The sequence below is a fragment of the Salvia splendens genome, chromosome 13, assembly GCF_004379255.2.
Source record: "Salvia splendens isolate huo1 chromosome 13, SspV2, whole genome shotgun sequence".
NCBI classification, from domain to species: domain Eukaryota; kingdom Viridiplantae; phylum Streptophyta; class Magnoliopsida; order Lamiales; family Lamiaceae; genus Salvia; species Salvia splendens.
The window spans coordinates 22,967,460-22,984,099 of record NC_056044.1 but is presented as its reverse complement, the minus strand read 5'-3'; the positions used below and the strand labels follow the sequence as shown (position 1 = coordinate 22,984,099).

The 16,640-nt window shown below is 44.6% G+C and overlaps 1 protein-coding gene across 1 annotated transcript; it reads left to right on the top strand.

Moving 5' to 3' along the window:
• The first annotated feature begins 2,326 nt into the window (after positions 1 to 2,326).
• Positions 2,327 to 16,386, top strand: LOC121762949 (auxin transporter-like protein 2). Its single transcript, XM_042158978.1, has 9 exons — positions 2,327 to 2,452; positions 13,376 to 13,525; positions 13,597 to 13,782; positions 13,887 to 13,999; positions 14,078 to 14,261; positions 14,549 to 14,646; positions 15,270 to 15,477; positions 15,574 to 15,831; positions 15,919 to 16,386. Exons 1-9 carry the CDS (start codon positions 2,444 to 2,446, stop codon positions 16,198 to 16,200), a joined length of 1,488 nt encoding a protein of 495 aa, XP_042014912.1. The 5' UTR covers positions 2,327 to 2,443; the 3' UTR covers positions 16,201 to 16,386.
• Positions 16,387 to 16,640: the final 254 nt, after the last annotated feature.

The following is a 16,640-nucleotide window of genomic DNA, read 5'->3' as shown; positions in this document are numbered from 1 at the left end:
TGATCAATTATGCTACAAAAAATCATACAGCTTAGTAAAGTAAATAGGAAAAGGAGAATATTCGTTTTTTCACTTTGCTCCATACACTATTCCTTATTTTATTTTCTCATTTGGCTATGAAATGTAATTTTGGGTTGCATGGTACAACTTACAAGCATACTAGATCACAAGACTACAAGAGGGAATCACAAGTAAATTTTAGCATTTTCAATTTTTGAAGTTACCTCTAAACAGAAAAGTTTATACAATTATCTAAATGTTTCCCTATAATAGATTTAAAAGAGTAGTGTAATAATTTTGCTCTACTTACCCTTTGAGGGCCTGACTTCACCACTGGCCAATGCACCATTCCAAGAGGATAATGTATTAAATTTATTAAATTCACAAATAGGCTATTATTTTAGTACACAATTGACGTGCTCCTAATAGGGCACCGTTTAATCGTCGGAATCCGTAGAATGAAAGATTAACAAAACAGGATAGCAATCCTTTTATAATCAAAATATGAATTTAGTTTTTCATCAAAAATAAAAAATAAAAGAACAAGAAAAGGAAATGGAAAAGGAAAAGGACAAAAAGAAAAAAAGAAAAAAATAATCAAACCAAATTTGGAAAAAAGAAAACCTAAATGGCCGTGCAAACAATACTCCTATACCAATTAGAAAAAAATAGAATGCTAATAATTAAACCTGGTTTAGTATTTCTACACCAAACAGTATTAAAACATATTCTTGCTATCCTAAACCCTAAACTAGAACATTTAAATTTAATTTTTTTTGCTAAAAATTCAACATATTGCGTGAGAAATATGAACGTAATAGTATTTTGGTTTTTAGAGAAAATGAAACTAATTTCCCAAGAAGAATTTAAATTATATGTCGTGCTTTGATACATTTGGGAGGGTTTGGCATAGAAGGAGGAGGGCATGTGATAAAAGTGACTTTCTTCTTCTTCTTCTTCTTCTATAATAAGCGACAAGCGGCCACGCCCATTATCATTTCCTCTACTTTTAATTATTCCATCACTTTTCAATATTGTAATTTATTTTATACTTTGCTCCATTTTCATTGGGATATTAGTGAATTAGATGTTTGAAATTATTTTAATATTTCAAATTAGTGGAGGAACATCATATGGATTATGGATATGTTGGATAGTATAGGAACTCTTGTAAGTGCATACGCATTCATGAAGTGTGATTGACTCGTCATACCTAATTCTAATTAGTTAATTGGAATTTACTATATTCCATCTACCTAAGTTATTCGTTCCGATTTAATTTCATTTATGAAATGATTTTATATTTAAAGCCATAGATCCTACTGATAAAGCAAACAAATCATATTCCAATCAGTATGTCCCCCTTTAAATTTCCCAACGTGCTAGCTAGAATAGAAACCACAAAAATACAAATAGAGAAATAGGTCGAATTCATTTTTTCGACAAAGGAGAAACACTAGCCATCTAAAAACACTATAAAATCCTACTCCTATGTAATATAAATTCTGTAAAAAACCATAGACATCAAAATAATAAGCAAATGTTGTGCGGGCTCAGATGTTGCAAAACATTGGAGTTTCTCTATGATCTTTTCACTCAATTAACTTACCACATTCATCCCATAAGAATACACACTTTTTCCTTTTTAGTCTGTCTCATAAAAATATGCAATTTCTAATTTTGAAAAGTTTTTTCTCTCTAATGAGGTGAGACTTATTCTCCACTAACAATACTTTAATTACTTTTTCTCTCTATTTCTCTCTTACTTTACCAATTTTCCATTAAAACTCGTGTCGAACCCAAAATGCATATTCTTTAGGGAAGGAGGGAGTATTAAATTATTCACAATACCCTCAAATGAAGATATATATCTGATAATGCAGATTACCTTTTAAGTTGTAAAATCCCAATTAAATTTCTACAAAGCACAAACCACTGTTTTTTTATTTCTTTTGCACTTTTCCTCGCACTTATCCAATTAAATTTGTTTTCCGATACCAAGATGATATTTGGCAGATCTATTATTAAAATCCACTCCTCTCAAGACAACCAAATATGGTAATTTTCAATTGTAGATTATGTTGAAAAGTAAGATAATGATATTAAAAAGAAGGTTGGGTGGTAGTAGCTAATAATACTACAAATAATTTTTGTATAAACGTTGGAAATGGAGAAAACCAAGTGGTGCGTACAGGCCAGGCCTCCCACGCTGCTATAATTATCCATTGCAATTAGATAATCTTAATATCAATCTTTCTTATTTAGCAGAAAAAGACAAACAATAAGGTTTAAGCAATCAACGAAAAGCGACTTCACTTCTCCTTCCCATCCCCCTAAAAGCGTGTTTAAAAAATAAAAGCAGCACGACCTTGGTTCCCCACAGCGCGCTTTCTATATATATATTGTATTGTATGCATCTGTGCAGAAATTAGATCACGCAAAGATGGCGGCGTCGGATGATGATTCCGCGAATTTTTGATGATGATAAATGCTCGTAAAAATAAATCACGACACAGAGAATTTAACGTGGTTCGATTTACTGAAGTAAATCTACGTCCACGGGAAAAAGGGAGGGCAAGATTGTATTGCTTGATCTGTTTTCTACAGCTTACAAAATACAGACTTGCTATTTGCTATATGGTGTTTTATCTCTAGAGAGCTTAACCTCTTCTATCAGATCTAAGTTCTATTTATATAATGAACTCAGATCATGGCTTGCATCACCACCCTAAGTCGTGGATGTCGTGTAGGTTATGGCCTAAGATCGTGGGCGAAGCGTAGGTCATGGCCTACGATCGTGGCCTGAACTGACATCACGTGGTAGTGGGTGTGTTGGACATCCTGTATGGGTCCACTAACTCCTTGTTCGGCCGAATACCGAGACCGAACTGCTTTGGTTGCCGATCTGAGAGTAGAGCTTGATGCCGACCTGAGAGCAGAGCTTGATTGGTTGGCTTTTACCGAGCTGTAGGCTGAGGCCGAACTCTTTGGTAATGCCGAACTGAACTCTTGGGCTTTGGGCTGGCCGAGCTGTCACTGCTATTGGGCTTGTTTAGTACGTACCCCATCACTACCCCCCCCGAAAAGCGAAGTGATTCACTTCGGCGAAGCGAGTCACTTCGGCATTCTGGAAAAGGGTACGGGGGAGGCTGAAGTCAGGGGACGTGCCCTGCGCGTGACTGCATTAAATGCGGCATTAAATGCGACAGTAAAATCCGGCCGTTGAATCCTGAAAAGGTGGGATATGAAACGGTGCGATGATTTGAAATCTTTTCCAAATCTGATAAATACCGTCTTTCTTCATCATTTGAACACCTTTGCTATTGGCTTCTTCTGCACTCTCTATCTTCTGCGTGAAAAATTTCCTTCCGCTTTCAAAAATTTCTTCAGACTACCTTCACCTTCAAAAAGTAAGAAAAATGTCTTCTTCTTCTTCTTCGGAGTCGGGTAGCGTTAGGAAAGGGGGTAAGGGGTCTTCTAGCCGGAAAGAATCCGGGGAGAAGACCGTAGAGTATTTTCACAGTATCTTGAGTAAGGATACTGTGATATCCCTTTACGAAAAATACTCTTTTCCTGGGGGGAAGGCGGTGGTACCTGACGGTGATCACAGGGCTGACTCCCCGCCGGAGGGTTACGTCACCGTGTATGAGGCCTGCTTAGAATGCGGGCTTCGTTTCCCCCTCCCTTCTGCCTTTATAGATTTACTAGATTTTTTTCAGCTTCCTTTAGGCCAGGTGACTCCGAACTCTTGGAGGCACTTGTCGGCCTTCGCTGCCGAACTCCGTAGGTTAGGAAGGGATTTGTCTTTGAAGGCGATCCTTAAATTCTTTCAATTTAAGAGGAAGGGGTCTTGGTTTTACTTGATCCCTTTACAGCCCTTTAGGGCCTTTTGTAAAACGAAGTGGCCGAAGTGGCAAAATCGCTTCTTCTACTATGATAGGACCGCGGCTCCTAGTTTTCCCTGGAGAGGGCCGGAGTCCGTTATCCGTCACCCTCGGCCTGAACCGTTGGACGAGCTCGATGGCGAGCTCAACAAGATTCCCATAGTTAGGAAACAATACACGGAGTCTGAGCTCGTCAAGGGCGACGTCGTGTTCGACATCTCGTCTTCGGACGAAGAGGCCGAGGGTGAGGATTTCTCTTTATCTTTATGCTTTACTGCTTTAACGAAGAAAATCTGACTTTGCTTTCTTGCTTTTTGGCAGTGTTCATGTTGAATAAGGCTATCAGAAAGTCCTCCGAGCTTGTGGAGCCGGAGAGAGAGAAGGCTACCAGCTCGGCGCCTGATGCCGAGAAGAATCCGAAGAGGCAAAAGACCTCTTCGGGTCCAAAGAAGCCGGAGTCGACTTCGGCAAGCAAGAAGGGGAGGACCCAGAAGCCCCCAAGGGCGCCAGAGAAAGACGTGGTCTTGGCGCCTCCTTCGGAGCATATCTGTGAGCCATTTTTATGGCCCACGGACTTCGCCGAGGTGAATTGTCTTCTTGATTCCTTGGCTTGGCTTGTCTTGTATTTTTGGTGCCCTCTGTTAACTTTTTTCCTTATCCATTTTCAGAGGAATGATATGCTCTCCAAGCTCGTCGCCGTCGAACTCTCCAAAGCGTCCAACGACTATGCCGAGATGCAGAGGAAATTGGCGGCTGCTTGTCACCGGGCCGAGCAGGCTGAGGCAAACTTTGAGAAAGCCAGGGCTGCTAGGATTTCGGCCCAGGATGAAGCTCAGTTTGCCAAAAACCAGCTCGTCATCCAGCGAGAGCAGACGAAACGGAGGGATGCTGCCGCCGTGGTTGCCCAAGGAGAGGGTCTCCGTGCCTACACGGAGAGACTCTTTTTGAGCAGCCAGTTCTCGGCCTTTGTCGGTAGTCTGGTAAGGCTAATTGCCGATAAGGGCGAGCAGGGGCCCGACGTCGTGCTGCCTCTGTACAGCCGAGAGATAGCTGCTCGGCTTCAGAATCTGCCGCTCCTTGAGGAGCTCGCTTCATCCTCGGTCCTGCTTTCTGCAGACCGAGTCCGGAGTTGTCGAGCTGATCGGGACGAGAACCTGGAGGCTATCTTTGCCTCCGTGGGACCCGTTTCACCCGCTTCGACTTACAACGGAGAGGGTGAGGCCGAGCCGCTGGAGCGGGAGGCCGAAGTCGATCAGGCCGGGCATCCGGAGAAGGAGGCCGATCAGGAGGCGGAGGCGAGGCCGGCAGGAGGCGAGGCCGAGGCTGAGGTAGCCCAGGAGAAGGAAGCTGTACCAGACCGAGGAGCCGGAGACGAAGCAGGCGGAGTATGATTTCGTCTCCCTTCTCTTAGTCTAGTTTCTTCCTTGTAAAATGGCCTTGAAGCCCTAGTGTAAAAAATTTTCCTTGTGAATGAAAAATTCTCTACATTTGTCTTCGTATAGCTTTTCGTACTCGCCTTTACTCCTGTTGTATTTTACTATCTGCTCGGTACAGCTGCCGAACTAATATAGCTGCTTTGTACTCAAGGAGATGGAGATACTTCACTGGAAACGGCTGTACTCTTCGGCTTTAGACGAAGCTGAGAGAAGAGCTATAGCCGATCAGACGAAGAATGACGAGCTTCTGGCTCGTTTAGTGAAGCTGGAGGCCGATAATAAGGACTTAGAGTCCGATAAGAAGGATCTGGAGGCCGAGCTGAATACGACCATTGCTGAGAGGACTGCGTACGAGGATTACATCCGTGTGCGCGGGGGATTGACCATCTCAGATGTTCAGAGTCGAGTTGACGAACTGTGGGAGGAATATCTTGTACTCCGGAGGAACAATGCGCTGGAGAGCTCGGCTTGCCAACAAGTTGTGAAATCATTACGGCGCTGGGCTTCTCGGTACGACATTGTCCTTTCTCGGCGCCCCTCCATAGAAAGATTCCTTCGGCATATCGTGCCAACAGATGCTCGCACTCCAGATCAAACCTCTGGTTCCCTTGTTCAAAATCCTACTCCCAGCCAACAACGAACTCCGGAACAGCCGGAAACGTCAAGACGAGAACGGGCTCAGGAGCAACCGGAATCGTCAAGACGGGGACGGACTGAAATTCGCCGAGGAGTTGTGACTATGAGCGAGCAAGATCAGCAGATGCTTATTGCAGAGACTCTTCATCGCCGAGGTGTTAGGACTTCTCGGGCTCGGGGAAGAGGCGTTGGGTCGAGGATAGCATCTCGTCGACCTGCTTATTCTTCATCTGCTCGGAACAACCGAACTCGGCTTCCAGAGGATTTTGCAGATAGGTGGCTTAACTTCAGCAACCCTGGACGGTAGAATAGTCCTTTGTAATAGCGTAACGCCATTTTGTAGGGTAGCGGAGTTGTATGCCGAACAAGATTTGATAAATGAAATTTTGTTTTCGCTTCTAACACTGTATTTACAGCTTAGCGAAAAAATTTCATCGTACTTGTCCTCGGTCTTATGAAGTAAACTTCTTTGACCGGACTTGGTCCTTGGTCTGATGAAATAAACATCTTTGACCGGACTCGTCTTTGGTCTGATGAAATAAACACCTTTGACCGAACTCGTCTTTGGTCTGATGAAATAAACATCTTCGACCGGACTCGTCTTTGGTCTGATGAAATAAACATCTTTGACCGGACTTGGTTTGTGTTCTAATTTTGCGATTTTTGTCGCCGGGATCGAACTTTCCCTTGTCCTAATTCGACGAGTTTTATCGCGTGGATCGGACTTTCCCAGTTAACCGAAGTGGTCTTATGCAGTAAACCTCTTTGACTAGACATGGTCGTCCTCGGTCTTATGAGGTAAACTGCTTTGACCGAACTTGGTCGTCCTAATTCGGCGAGTTTTATCGCGTGGATTGGACTTTCCCTTGTCCTAATTCAGGCAAGTTTTATCGCGAGAATCGGACTTTTGTTGCAGTTCGTTTCAGACGAAGTGCTTGATTCTTAAGCAGAATTGTGGTCTTGTATCCTCTTTAGAAGCTTTGACACACAATCGTGGGCTTGTTGCAGCTCGTTTCAGACGGACTGCTTGTTAAGCTGAATTGTGGTCTTATATCCTCCTTAGAAGCTTGGACTCACAATAGTCTTTAATAATCGATCTAAAAAGGGGATCAGTCTTTAAAGAACGATATACCTTGGTACCATTTGTAAGAGACGACAAGCACATAGGGACAAAACACATAGAGAAAAAATGAAAAAGACGAAAGAAAAAACTTTAAACTTTTTATAAAACGACAAGTAAAAGGTGCAAGTAAAAAACAAACAAATAAAAACACATACCCCTATGACCGAACTAGACACGAGACGGACTGACCGGACTTGTCTCTTACAAGTGGAACTTCTTGAGGTTGGAGACGTGCCATGTTCGGGGTACTTGTTCTCCTGACATGTGAGTCAATTTATAAGACCCTTTGCCGAGGACTTCTGACACCCGATATGGACCCTCCCATGTGGGTTCGAGTTTGCCCAGCTTTTCTGCTCGGCTTACTTCGTTGTTTCTCAAGACGAGATCTCCCACTTGAAATTGAAGCTTTTTCACCCTTTGGTTATAATACCGGGCTACTTGCTCCTTATACTTGGCTGCTTTTATGCACGCCAATTCTCTTCTTTCTTCGGCGAGATCTAGTTCTGCTCTCAGTCCGTCGTCATTCATTTCTGAGGAGAAATTTAGAGTTCGGGGACTGGGTACGCCGATCTCCACCGGAATTACGGCTTCAGTGCCGTACACCAGACTATACGGAGTTTCACCGTTGGAGGTTTTGGGTGTAGTTCGGTAGGACCATAGGACTTGAGGGAGATTTTCTACCCATTGTCCTTTGGCTTGTTCTAACCGAGCTTTCAACCCTTTCACCAGAATCCGGTTCGTTACTTCCGTTTGTCCGTTTGCTTGGGGATGGGAGACCGAAGTGAACCGCTGTTGTATGTTCAGCTCTTGGCACCAATTCTTGAACGTCTTGTCGGTGAACTGAGTCCCATTATCCGAGATGAGGATGTGGGGTATGCCAAATCGGCACACTATGTTCTTCCAGACGAAGTCCAATGCCTTTGAGCTCGTTATCGTAGCTAATGGTTCAGCCTCCACCCACTTCGTGAAGTAGTCCACGGCAACGATAAGGAATTTCATTTGCCGAGGAGCTTGAGGAAGTGGTCCCACTATGTCTATGCCCCATTGCATGAAAGGCCAAGGGCTTTGCATAGTGTATAGATCGGTCTGCGGCATCCTTGGGACATTTGCATGAATTTGGCACTTCGTACACTTCTTGACGAGCTGCACTGCCTCTTGTACCATGGTTGGCCAATAATATCCCCATCTCAGAACTTTTTTAGCTAAAGCTCTGGCTCCGATGTGGCTACCGCACGATCCTTCATGAACTTCTCTGAGGATGTAGTCCGTCTCTTCTGGTCCTACGCACCGCAATAACGGCTGGAGGTAAGACTTTCTAAAGAGGACTCCTTCATGAAGTTCGTACCGAAGAGCTCGGCACGTGATCTTCCGAGCTTCTCTCTTATCCTCGGGCAATTGTCCATGATCCAGATACTGCAAGATCGGCGTCATCCAGTTCGGCGAGCTGGATACAGAATGTACCTCGGCTTCATCAATGCTTCGATGCATTAATTCTTCCGCCTTTGAGCTCGGATCTGAGGCCAACTTACTTAAGGTATCTGCTCGGCTATTTTCCGCTCTGGGAATGCGGATTATCCGAAAATAGGAGAAACTTCGGCTGATGCTTTGCGCTTTGTCCAAATACTTCTTCATTCTCTCGTCACGGGCTTCACTTGTACCCAACATGTGATTTACTATGACTTGTGAATCACAATGGACTTTGAGAGATTTGACGAGTAGACTTTGCGCTAACTGGAGTCCGGCCAGGAGGGCTTCGTACTCGGCTTCATTATTAGTAGTGGGGAATAGGAAACGAAGTGAGTAGGTTACCTCGTGTCCGTCGGGAGCGACAAGTAAAATACCAGCTCCACTTCCCATCTTGTTTGAAGCTCCATCTACGAATCCGCTCCAGCAGTCCGGCGGCTCTACTTCGGATTCCAAGGGTTGTGCTAGTTCGGCATTGGCAGAATTCTTCTGTTCGGCAATAATAGGAATTGCTTGATCGAACTTCGCTTCTGCAAGAAAATCTGCCAAGGCTTGTCCCTTGATGGCTTTCCGAGGTAGATATTCAATTGTGTGCTCTCCCAACTCTATAGCCCACTTGGCGATTCTGCCCGATGCTTCTGGCTTGGTCAAAACTTGCCGAAGAGGTAGATCGGTTAAGACGCATACCTTGTGAGCATAGAAGTATGGCCGCAGTCTCCTTGCTGCATTTACTAACGCCAGAGCAATTTTTTCCAGAGGTTGATACCTTGTTTCTGGACCTCTTAATGCTCGGCTTGTAAAGTAGATGGGAAACTGCTTTAGGCCTTCTTCTCGTACAAGCACCGCGCTGATGGTTTGATCCGATGCCGCTAAGTATAAGAATAGTACTTCGGCTTCGGCTGGAGCAGAGAGAATAGGAAGCTCGGCTAGATAACTTTTGAGCTCGTCAAAGGCCTTTTTCTGCTCGGCTCCCCACTCGAACTTTGGTGCCTTTTTCAACACCTTGAAGAACGGCAGTTGCTTTTCGGCTGCTTGGGAAAGGAATCGACTCAGTGCGGCTAGACATCCGGTTAGCCTTTGCACGTCATGTATGGACTTCGGCATTGCCATGTTCTGAACGACTTGAACTTTTGAGGGGTTTGCCTTGAGTCCGTCTTTTGAAACCCAACAACCCAGAAACTTTCCCGAATCTACCAAAAAGGTACACTTTTGGGGATTAAGTTTGAGGTTGGCTTTCTTGAGCACGTTGAGAGTGGACTTGAGGTTGTGCTCGTACTCCGAGGTGCTTTTGCTCTTGACGACTATATCGTCAACATATACTTCGACTTCCTTTCCAATCAGGTGCCGAAAAAGCTTGTCTACCATCCTTTGATAAGTGGCTCCGGCATTCTTTAAACCGAATGGCATCTTTTTATAAGCGAAAATGCCGAAATCAGTAATGAAGGCCGTTTTTGAAGCGTCAATCTCATCCATTAAAACCTGATGGTATCCTTTGTATAGATCAAGAAAACAAAAAATTTCAAAGCCTATCAGAGCTTCTACTTTTTTATCTATGTTCGGAAGGGGATAGCAATCTTTGGGACAGTGCTTATTTAGATCGGTGAAATCTATGCACATCCGCCATCCTCCCCCCTTTTTCTTGATCATGACAGGATTGGCCACCCACGAAGGATACTTCACTTCGAATAACACATCCGCCTTCAATAATTGACGGACTTCGTCATGGATGACTTGACTTCGTTCTGCCGCAAAGAGTCTTTGCTTCTGTTTTATCGGCCGGACCGAAGGATCAATATTTAAACGATGAGTGATTACCTCGGGGGGCACTCCGGTCATGTCCAACGGAGACCATGCAAAGACGTCTTTGTACTCCTTGAGGAGCTGGATGGTTTTTTCCCGAAGTAGAGGCGTTCCCGCGAAGCCGATCTTAACCGTTCTGGATGGATCGTCTTCGTACAGCTGAACTGTCATCGAGTTCGGCTCCGGTATGACTTCGGTCATCGCCTCTGACTCCGGCTGCTGTGATTGCTATGCTTGGTGGTGCCGATCTGACTGCTCGGCACTTCTAAGCGCAATTTGCAGGCATTCCTTTGCTCTTTTTTGGTCACCTCGGATGACCGCTATCCCTCCTTTAGTAGGGATCTTGATGGTGAGGTGATAGGTGGAGCAAACGGCCCGAACTGTGTTGAGCCAGTCTCTTCCCAGGATGACGTTGTACGGGGACCGAGCTTTTACCACGAAAAACTCAATCATCGTACTGGAGCTAGTAGGCGCTTTCCCCACCGTGATCGGAAGGCTGATAATACCTTCAGGGCGGGTGTCCTCCTGGGCGAAGCTCTTCAGGGGAAGCGGAGCCGGGCTGAGCCGAGCTGGGTCCACTTCTAGTTTGTCGAAGCACTCTTTAAAAAGAATGCTGACTGACGCTCCTGTATCCACAAACACCCTGTGGATCAGTTTGTTTGCCACTCCGGCTTGGATGACAATGGCGTCTTGGTGAGGAGAGATGGCCGGGACGGGATCAGCATCCGAGAACGTAATCACTTCGTCCTGCTTCAGCCTTTTATGCGTTGGCTCCTCTCGATTGGAGCCCCTGCGCTCTGACTTCAGGGACGACTTGGTCTTCCCGGCAGGGAGAGCGTCAATAGTCAGGATTACTCCATCATATTGCGGCTCGTCATCGTCTTCGGGATCCGGCTGCCTTTTCGGATCCTGAGGAGCGCAGTTCGCCCCTCTCTGCTTCTTATTCTTCTTTGACTGCTTGCTTTGGTATTTTTTCAATGTCCCTGCCCTCACAAGAACATCGATACCTGCAGCCAAGTTTCTGCACTCCTCGGTATCGTGACCGTGGTCTTGATGGTAGGAGCAGTAGTTATCCTGGGGTCGGCGCGCGGCTGATTTCGTCATCCGCTTTGGCTTTTCGAACAGGTCAGAGTGCAGTTCGAAAATTTCCGCTCTCGGCTTGTTCAGCGGTACGAACTGAGCGGGCGGCTTCTCGGGATTGAGACGGGGTCCCAATCTGTCTTGCACCGGAGTCCTTTGAATCCTTTCAAAGGGAGTTCGGCGAGGATGTCCCTGATCGCCAAAAAGAGTTCGGCGAGGATGTCCCTGATCGCTATGATCGGGCTTCCTCCTGTCTCCTCGGGACGATGAGCTGTCTAACGACCGTTTGCGACGGTCTGCCTCATCGGCTCGGGAGTACTGGTCCGCAATGTCCCACATTTCCTGAGCTGTCTGCGGACCGCACTCAACGAGCTTCCTGTAGAGAGCTCCGGGCAGGATTCCATTTTGGAATGCCGAGATGACAAGCAGATCGTTGAGATCGTCCACTTGCAGGCATTCCTTGTGGAATCTTGTCATAAAGTCGCTGATTTTTTCGTCGCGACCTTGACGAATGGAAAGCAGCTGAGCCGAAGTGATTCGGGCTTCCGCTTTCTGAAAGAACCTCCTGTGGAAGGCATCCATTAGATCTCGGTAAGATCTGATGCTGCCCTGGGGGAGGCTATCGAACCACCTTCTCGCGTTCCCGATGAGCAGCTCGGGAAATAGCTTGCACATGTGGACCTCGTTGAGACCCTGGTTCGCCATGTTATATTGATAGCGCCCCAGGAAATCGTGAGGGTCCACGAGCCCGTCGTAAGTCATCGACGGAGTTCGGTAGTTCTGTGGTAGGGGAGTTCGGGTGATGTCGTCCGAGAACGGAGTCTTCAGTGCTCCGTACACGGCGAATCCGATATCTCGTCGGTATGGAGGAGATTGAGTTCTCCTGTGATTCCGGTACCGAGGAAGATCAGGAATATGTCGGGGTTGAGGATTCTTCTTCCTGGAAGACACGGCACTACTGCGGTAGTGACTTTCATGTCTGGATGAGGAAGGAGAATCCTCCGTTTTCGTCTTCGGCTCTTGGCTCTTTTGCAGGAAGGCTAAGAACTCATCCTGCTTCTCGGCCAAGAACAGCTTGACAGCCTCATTCAGATCAGGCTGCTGGGAAGACTCAGTGGGACGATTTTTGGAGCGGCCTGTTCCTTCGCCATGAGAACTGGTGGTGGATTTATCCCTAGGCTGTTTTCCAGACCTATGGGATGGATTGGCTTCCTCCGGGTTCTCACGGGCAGGAATGCGGGTATTCTGCGATCTGGTATGCATTTTTTGGGTGGAAAAAATGGATCAAAAATTCGCTTTATCACAAATTTTGTTCTTCGCTTCCCACAGACGGCGCCAGTGATGATTCCGCGAATTTTTGATGATGATAAATGCTCGTAAAAATAAATCACGACACAGAGAATTTAACGTGGTTCGATTTACTGAAGTAAATCTACGTCCACGGGAAAAAGGGAGGGCAAGATTGTATTGCTTGATCTGTTTTCTACAGCTTACAAAATACAGACTTGCTATTTGCTATATGGTGTTTTATCTCTAGAGAGCTTAACCTCTTCTATCAGATCTAAGTTCTATTTATATAATGAACTCAGATCATGGCTTGCATCACCACCCTAAGTCGTGGATGTCGTGTAGGTTATGGCCTAAGATCGTGGGCGAAGCGTAGGTCATGGCCTACGATCGTGGCCTGAACTGACATCACGTGGTAGTGGGTGTGTTGGACATCCTGTATGGGTCCACTAACTCCTTGTTCGGCCGAATACCGAGACCGAACTGCTTTGGTTGCCGATCTGAGAGTAGAGCTTGATGCCGACCTGAGAGCAGAGCTTGATTGGTTGGCTTTTACCGAGCTGTAGGCTGAGGCCGAACTCTTTGGTAATGCCGAACTGAACTCTTGGGCTTTGGGCTGGCCGAGCTGTCACTGCTATTGGGCTTGTTTAGTACGTACCCCATCATCGGACAAGGTGGTGGAGAGCGTGATAGCCGGAAACTACGAAGAGATGGAGACTGACGGTAAGCCCCGAGATTTCCGATCCACCATTTCCAATTTCTTCTGGCATGGAGGCTCCGTCTACGACGCCTGGTTCAGCTGCGCTTCCAATCAGGTTAATTTGTGAGTTTAATTTCAGAATTCATTGGAAGTTGGAGAGTAATGTGTTGAATTTTGCAATTGCAGGTGGCGCAGGTGCTGCTGACGTTGCCGTACTCGTTCTCCCAGGTGGGGATGACGTCAGGCATTCTGTTTCAGCTGTTTTACGGCGTGATGGGCAGTTGGACGGCCTACCTCATCAGCATTCTCTACGTCGAGTACCGAACCAGAAAAGAGCGTGAAAAAGTTGAGTTCAGAAACCATGTTATTCAGGTTAATTAATTACTACTGCTACTTTTAACAATTTAGTTTTGTTAATTACTCTCCTATAGATAGTATAGAGGGACACTGATATATATATAGTGTTTGAAAAGCAGTGGTTTGAAGTTCTGGATGGGCTGCTGGGGAAGCACTGGAGAAATGTGGGACTGGCTTTCAACTGCACTTTCCTTCTCTTTGGATCCGTAATTCAGCTCATTGCCTGTGCCAGGTACACCTATACTCATCCATAAAATTCAGTTGAATTAATTTAACTTCAAGTTTATATATAGTAGTAATTATTATGCAGCAATATTTATTATATAAACGACAATTTGGACAAGAGGAGTTGGACCTACATATTCGGAGCATGCTGTGCCACCACCGTCTTCATCCCATCTTTCCATAACTACAGAATTTGGTCTTTTCTTGGCCTTATTATGACTACTTACACTGCTTGGTACCTCACCATTGCTTCCTTACTCCATGGACAGGTAACAATACTCTTAATTATTTACCACCAATTATTTCTCTACCTCTTGATCAATTAATTAACCTCTATAATAATAGGTACCTAGCTAGCTAGCTAGTGTCCCTGATTTTATTAGTGGAGTATCTATTTTTAGGTTGTTTTATATAATACCCCAACCGAATCCGAATCTATTTTGCGTTTTCATAGGACAGATCTGAAGTCATTTTGATTTTCAAGAGTCAAGATTCGTAGTCAAAGATGTGATTAATTATTGAGAAATTAGTCTAATTTAGTGAATAATAATAACAGGTGGAAGGTGTGAAGCACTCGGGCCCCACCAAGTTGGTCCTATACTTCACTGGAGCCACAAACATTCTCTACACCTTTGGGGGGCATGCTGTCACAGTGTAACTCTTTTTTAATTCCTCACTATTTTATTTTTATCATTGCCATGGTGTATGGAATTAATTGTCAAAATGTTTTTATGTTTATATAAAATGGTAAAAATAAAGTGTGAAAATCAGAAGTAGAACAAGCTTTATTGTTTTGCAGTACGTCGTAATGAAAGGGACGCAACGTTATGTATTATAGTCATAGAGAATGACATTCATTATCTGAGCATATAATGCAGTAATCCATTTTATTTGCTTGTATACTGCAAGAAATTGTCGATATGTCATTTTCTTCCAATATAAAAATACGATTTCTGCAGTGCCCTTTTAGGCATGCTAGAGCCAAAAGAAAAGTTGCACTTTTTTTCATATCCTTCCTCAAAAGTGAGATATCTTTACTTCTCCAATCACTTTCCTATACTCTTAAAACGAAACCCATGTTTAATTTATTCTTTTCTTTTTATTTTCTTCCAAGCTTCATGATTCTGATGACATAGTCGCCTTTTCTTAGAAATTAAAATATGCATCGCTCCAATAGGCACGCTTGAGCAAAAACAATGGTGATTAGAAGAAAGTAAGAGTTTATAATCCTAATGAAAGAGTAGTTTATATTGATGAAATGGTTGAAAATTGGACAGAGAGATAATGCACGCAATGTGGAGGCCGCAAAAGTTCAAGGCAATATACTTGTTGGCAACTGTGTATGTGTTGACGCTAACAATTCCATCGGCATCAGCTGTGTACTGGGCTTTTGGTGATCTCCTCCTCAACCACTCCAACGCATTTGCCCTTCTTCCCAGATCACCCTTCAGGGACATTTCCGTCATTTTAATGCTCATTCACCAGGTCCATATCATACAATACAATACAATACAAGTATCAAATTCATTTTCACTCACAACTTACCTACCTATATTAATTAATTAATTGTTACGCGCGCAGTTTATAACGTTCGGGTTTGCCTGCACGCCACTCTACTTTGTGTGGGAGAAGGCCATCGGGATGCATGAGTGTCGAAGCCTGTGCAAGAGGGCGGCCGCGCGCCTCCCTGTGGTCATCCCCATCTGGTTCCTGGCCATCGTCTTCCCCTTCTTCGGCCCCATCAACTCCACCGTCGGATCGCTTCTTGTTAGCTTCACCGTCTATATCATTCCCTCTTTAGCCCACATTTTCACCTTCCGAACATCTGCCGCTCGTGAGGTACGTACAAACTTTAATATCCATATAGTTTCTTTTATTTAGTTTTTTCTTAATTAATAATGTATGGGTGGTTGTATTAAATGACAGAATGCGGTGGAGCAGCCGTCGAAATACATGGGACGATGGGTGGGGACGTATACGATCAACGTATTCGTAGTTATATGGGTTTTGATTGTCGGGTTCGGGTTTGGTGGATGGGCCAGTATGACTAACTTCATCCATCAAATTGATACATTTGGCCTCTTCACCAAATGCTACCAATGCATGCCTCAGCTCCCACCGCCACCGCACTTCCACAATGCCACCGCTCCTCTTCTCCCTCCGCCCGCTAACCTCACTCACGCGCCGCCTCATCTTCACGCCCTATGAAACCAAAGTTAATTATGTCTTCAAATGTGACCTAATGGAATGTTGTAGTAGTGTAGGATATCTTAATTCTACTTTATGAAAACTATGGATCTTCTAATCAATGAAAATTTGTATCTATGTTTTATTTGTTTCTCGACTCGGGGAAAAGGATGCAAAATGGATGAAACCTTTTTTTTATTATCTCAAGTGGAGTATATTAGATTTATAGAAGTATCTTCTCCAATAAAGTGTGTTTAAAACCGGCGAAATATCTGTTCTTGGGCCTTACCATGTGCTATAAAGGCCGGCCCAAGTACATCTAGGATTTAGGAATAGACACTATTTCTATGGTATTATTTGCTAAGAAGAACTAGCTACTACATTTGGATGCCATTCGATTTGATTTTTCTTTTTTCTTGTCGTGCTTAATTAATTACTGCACGCGATGAGAATTACTTCGT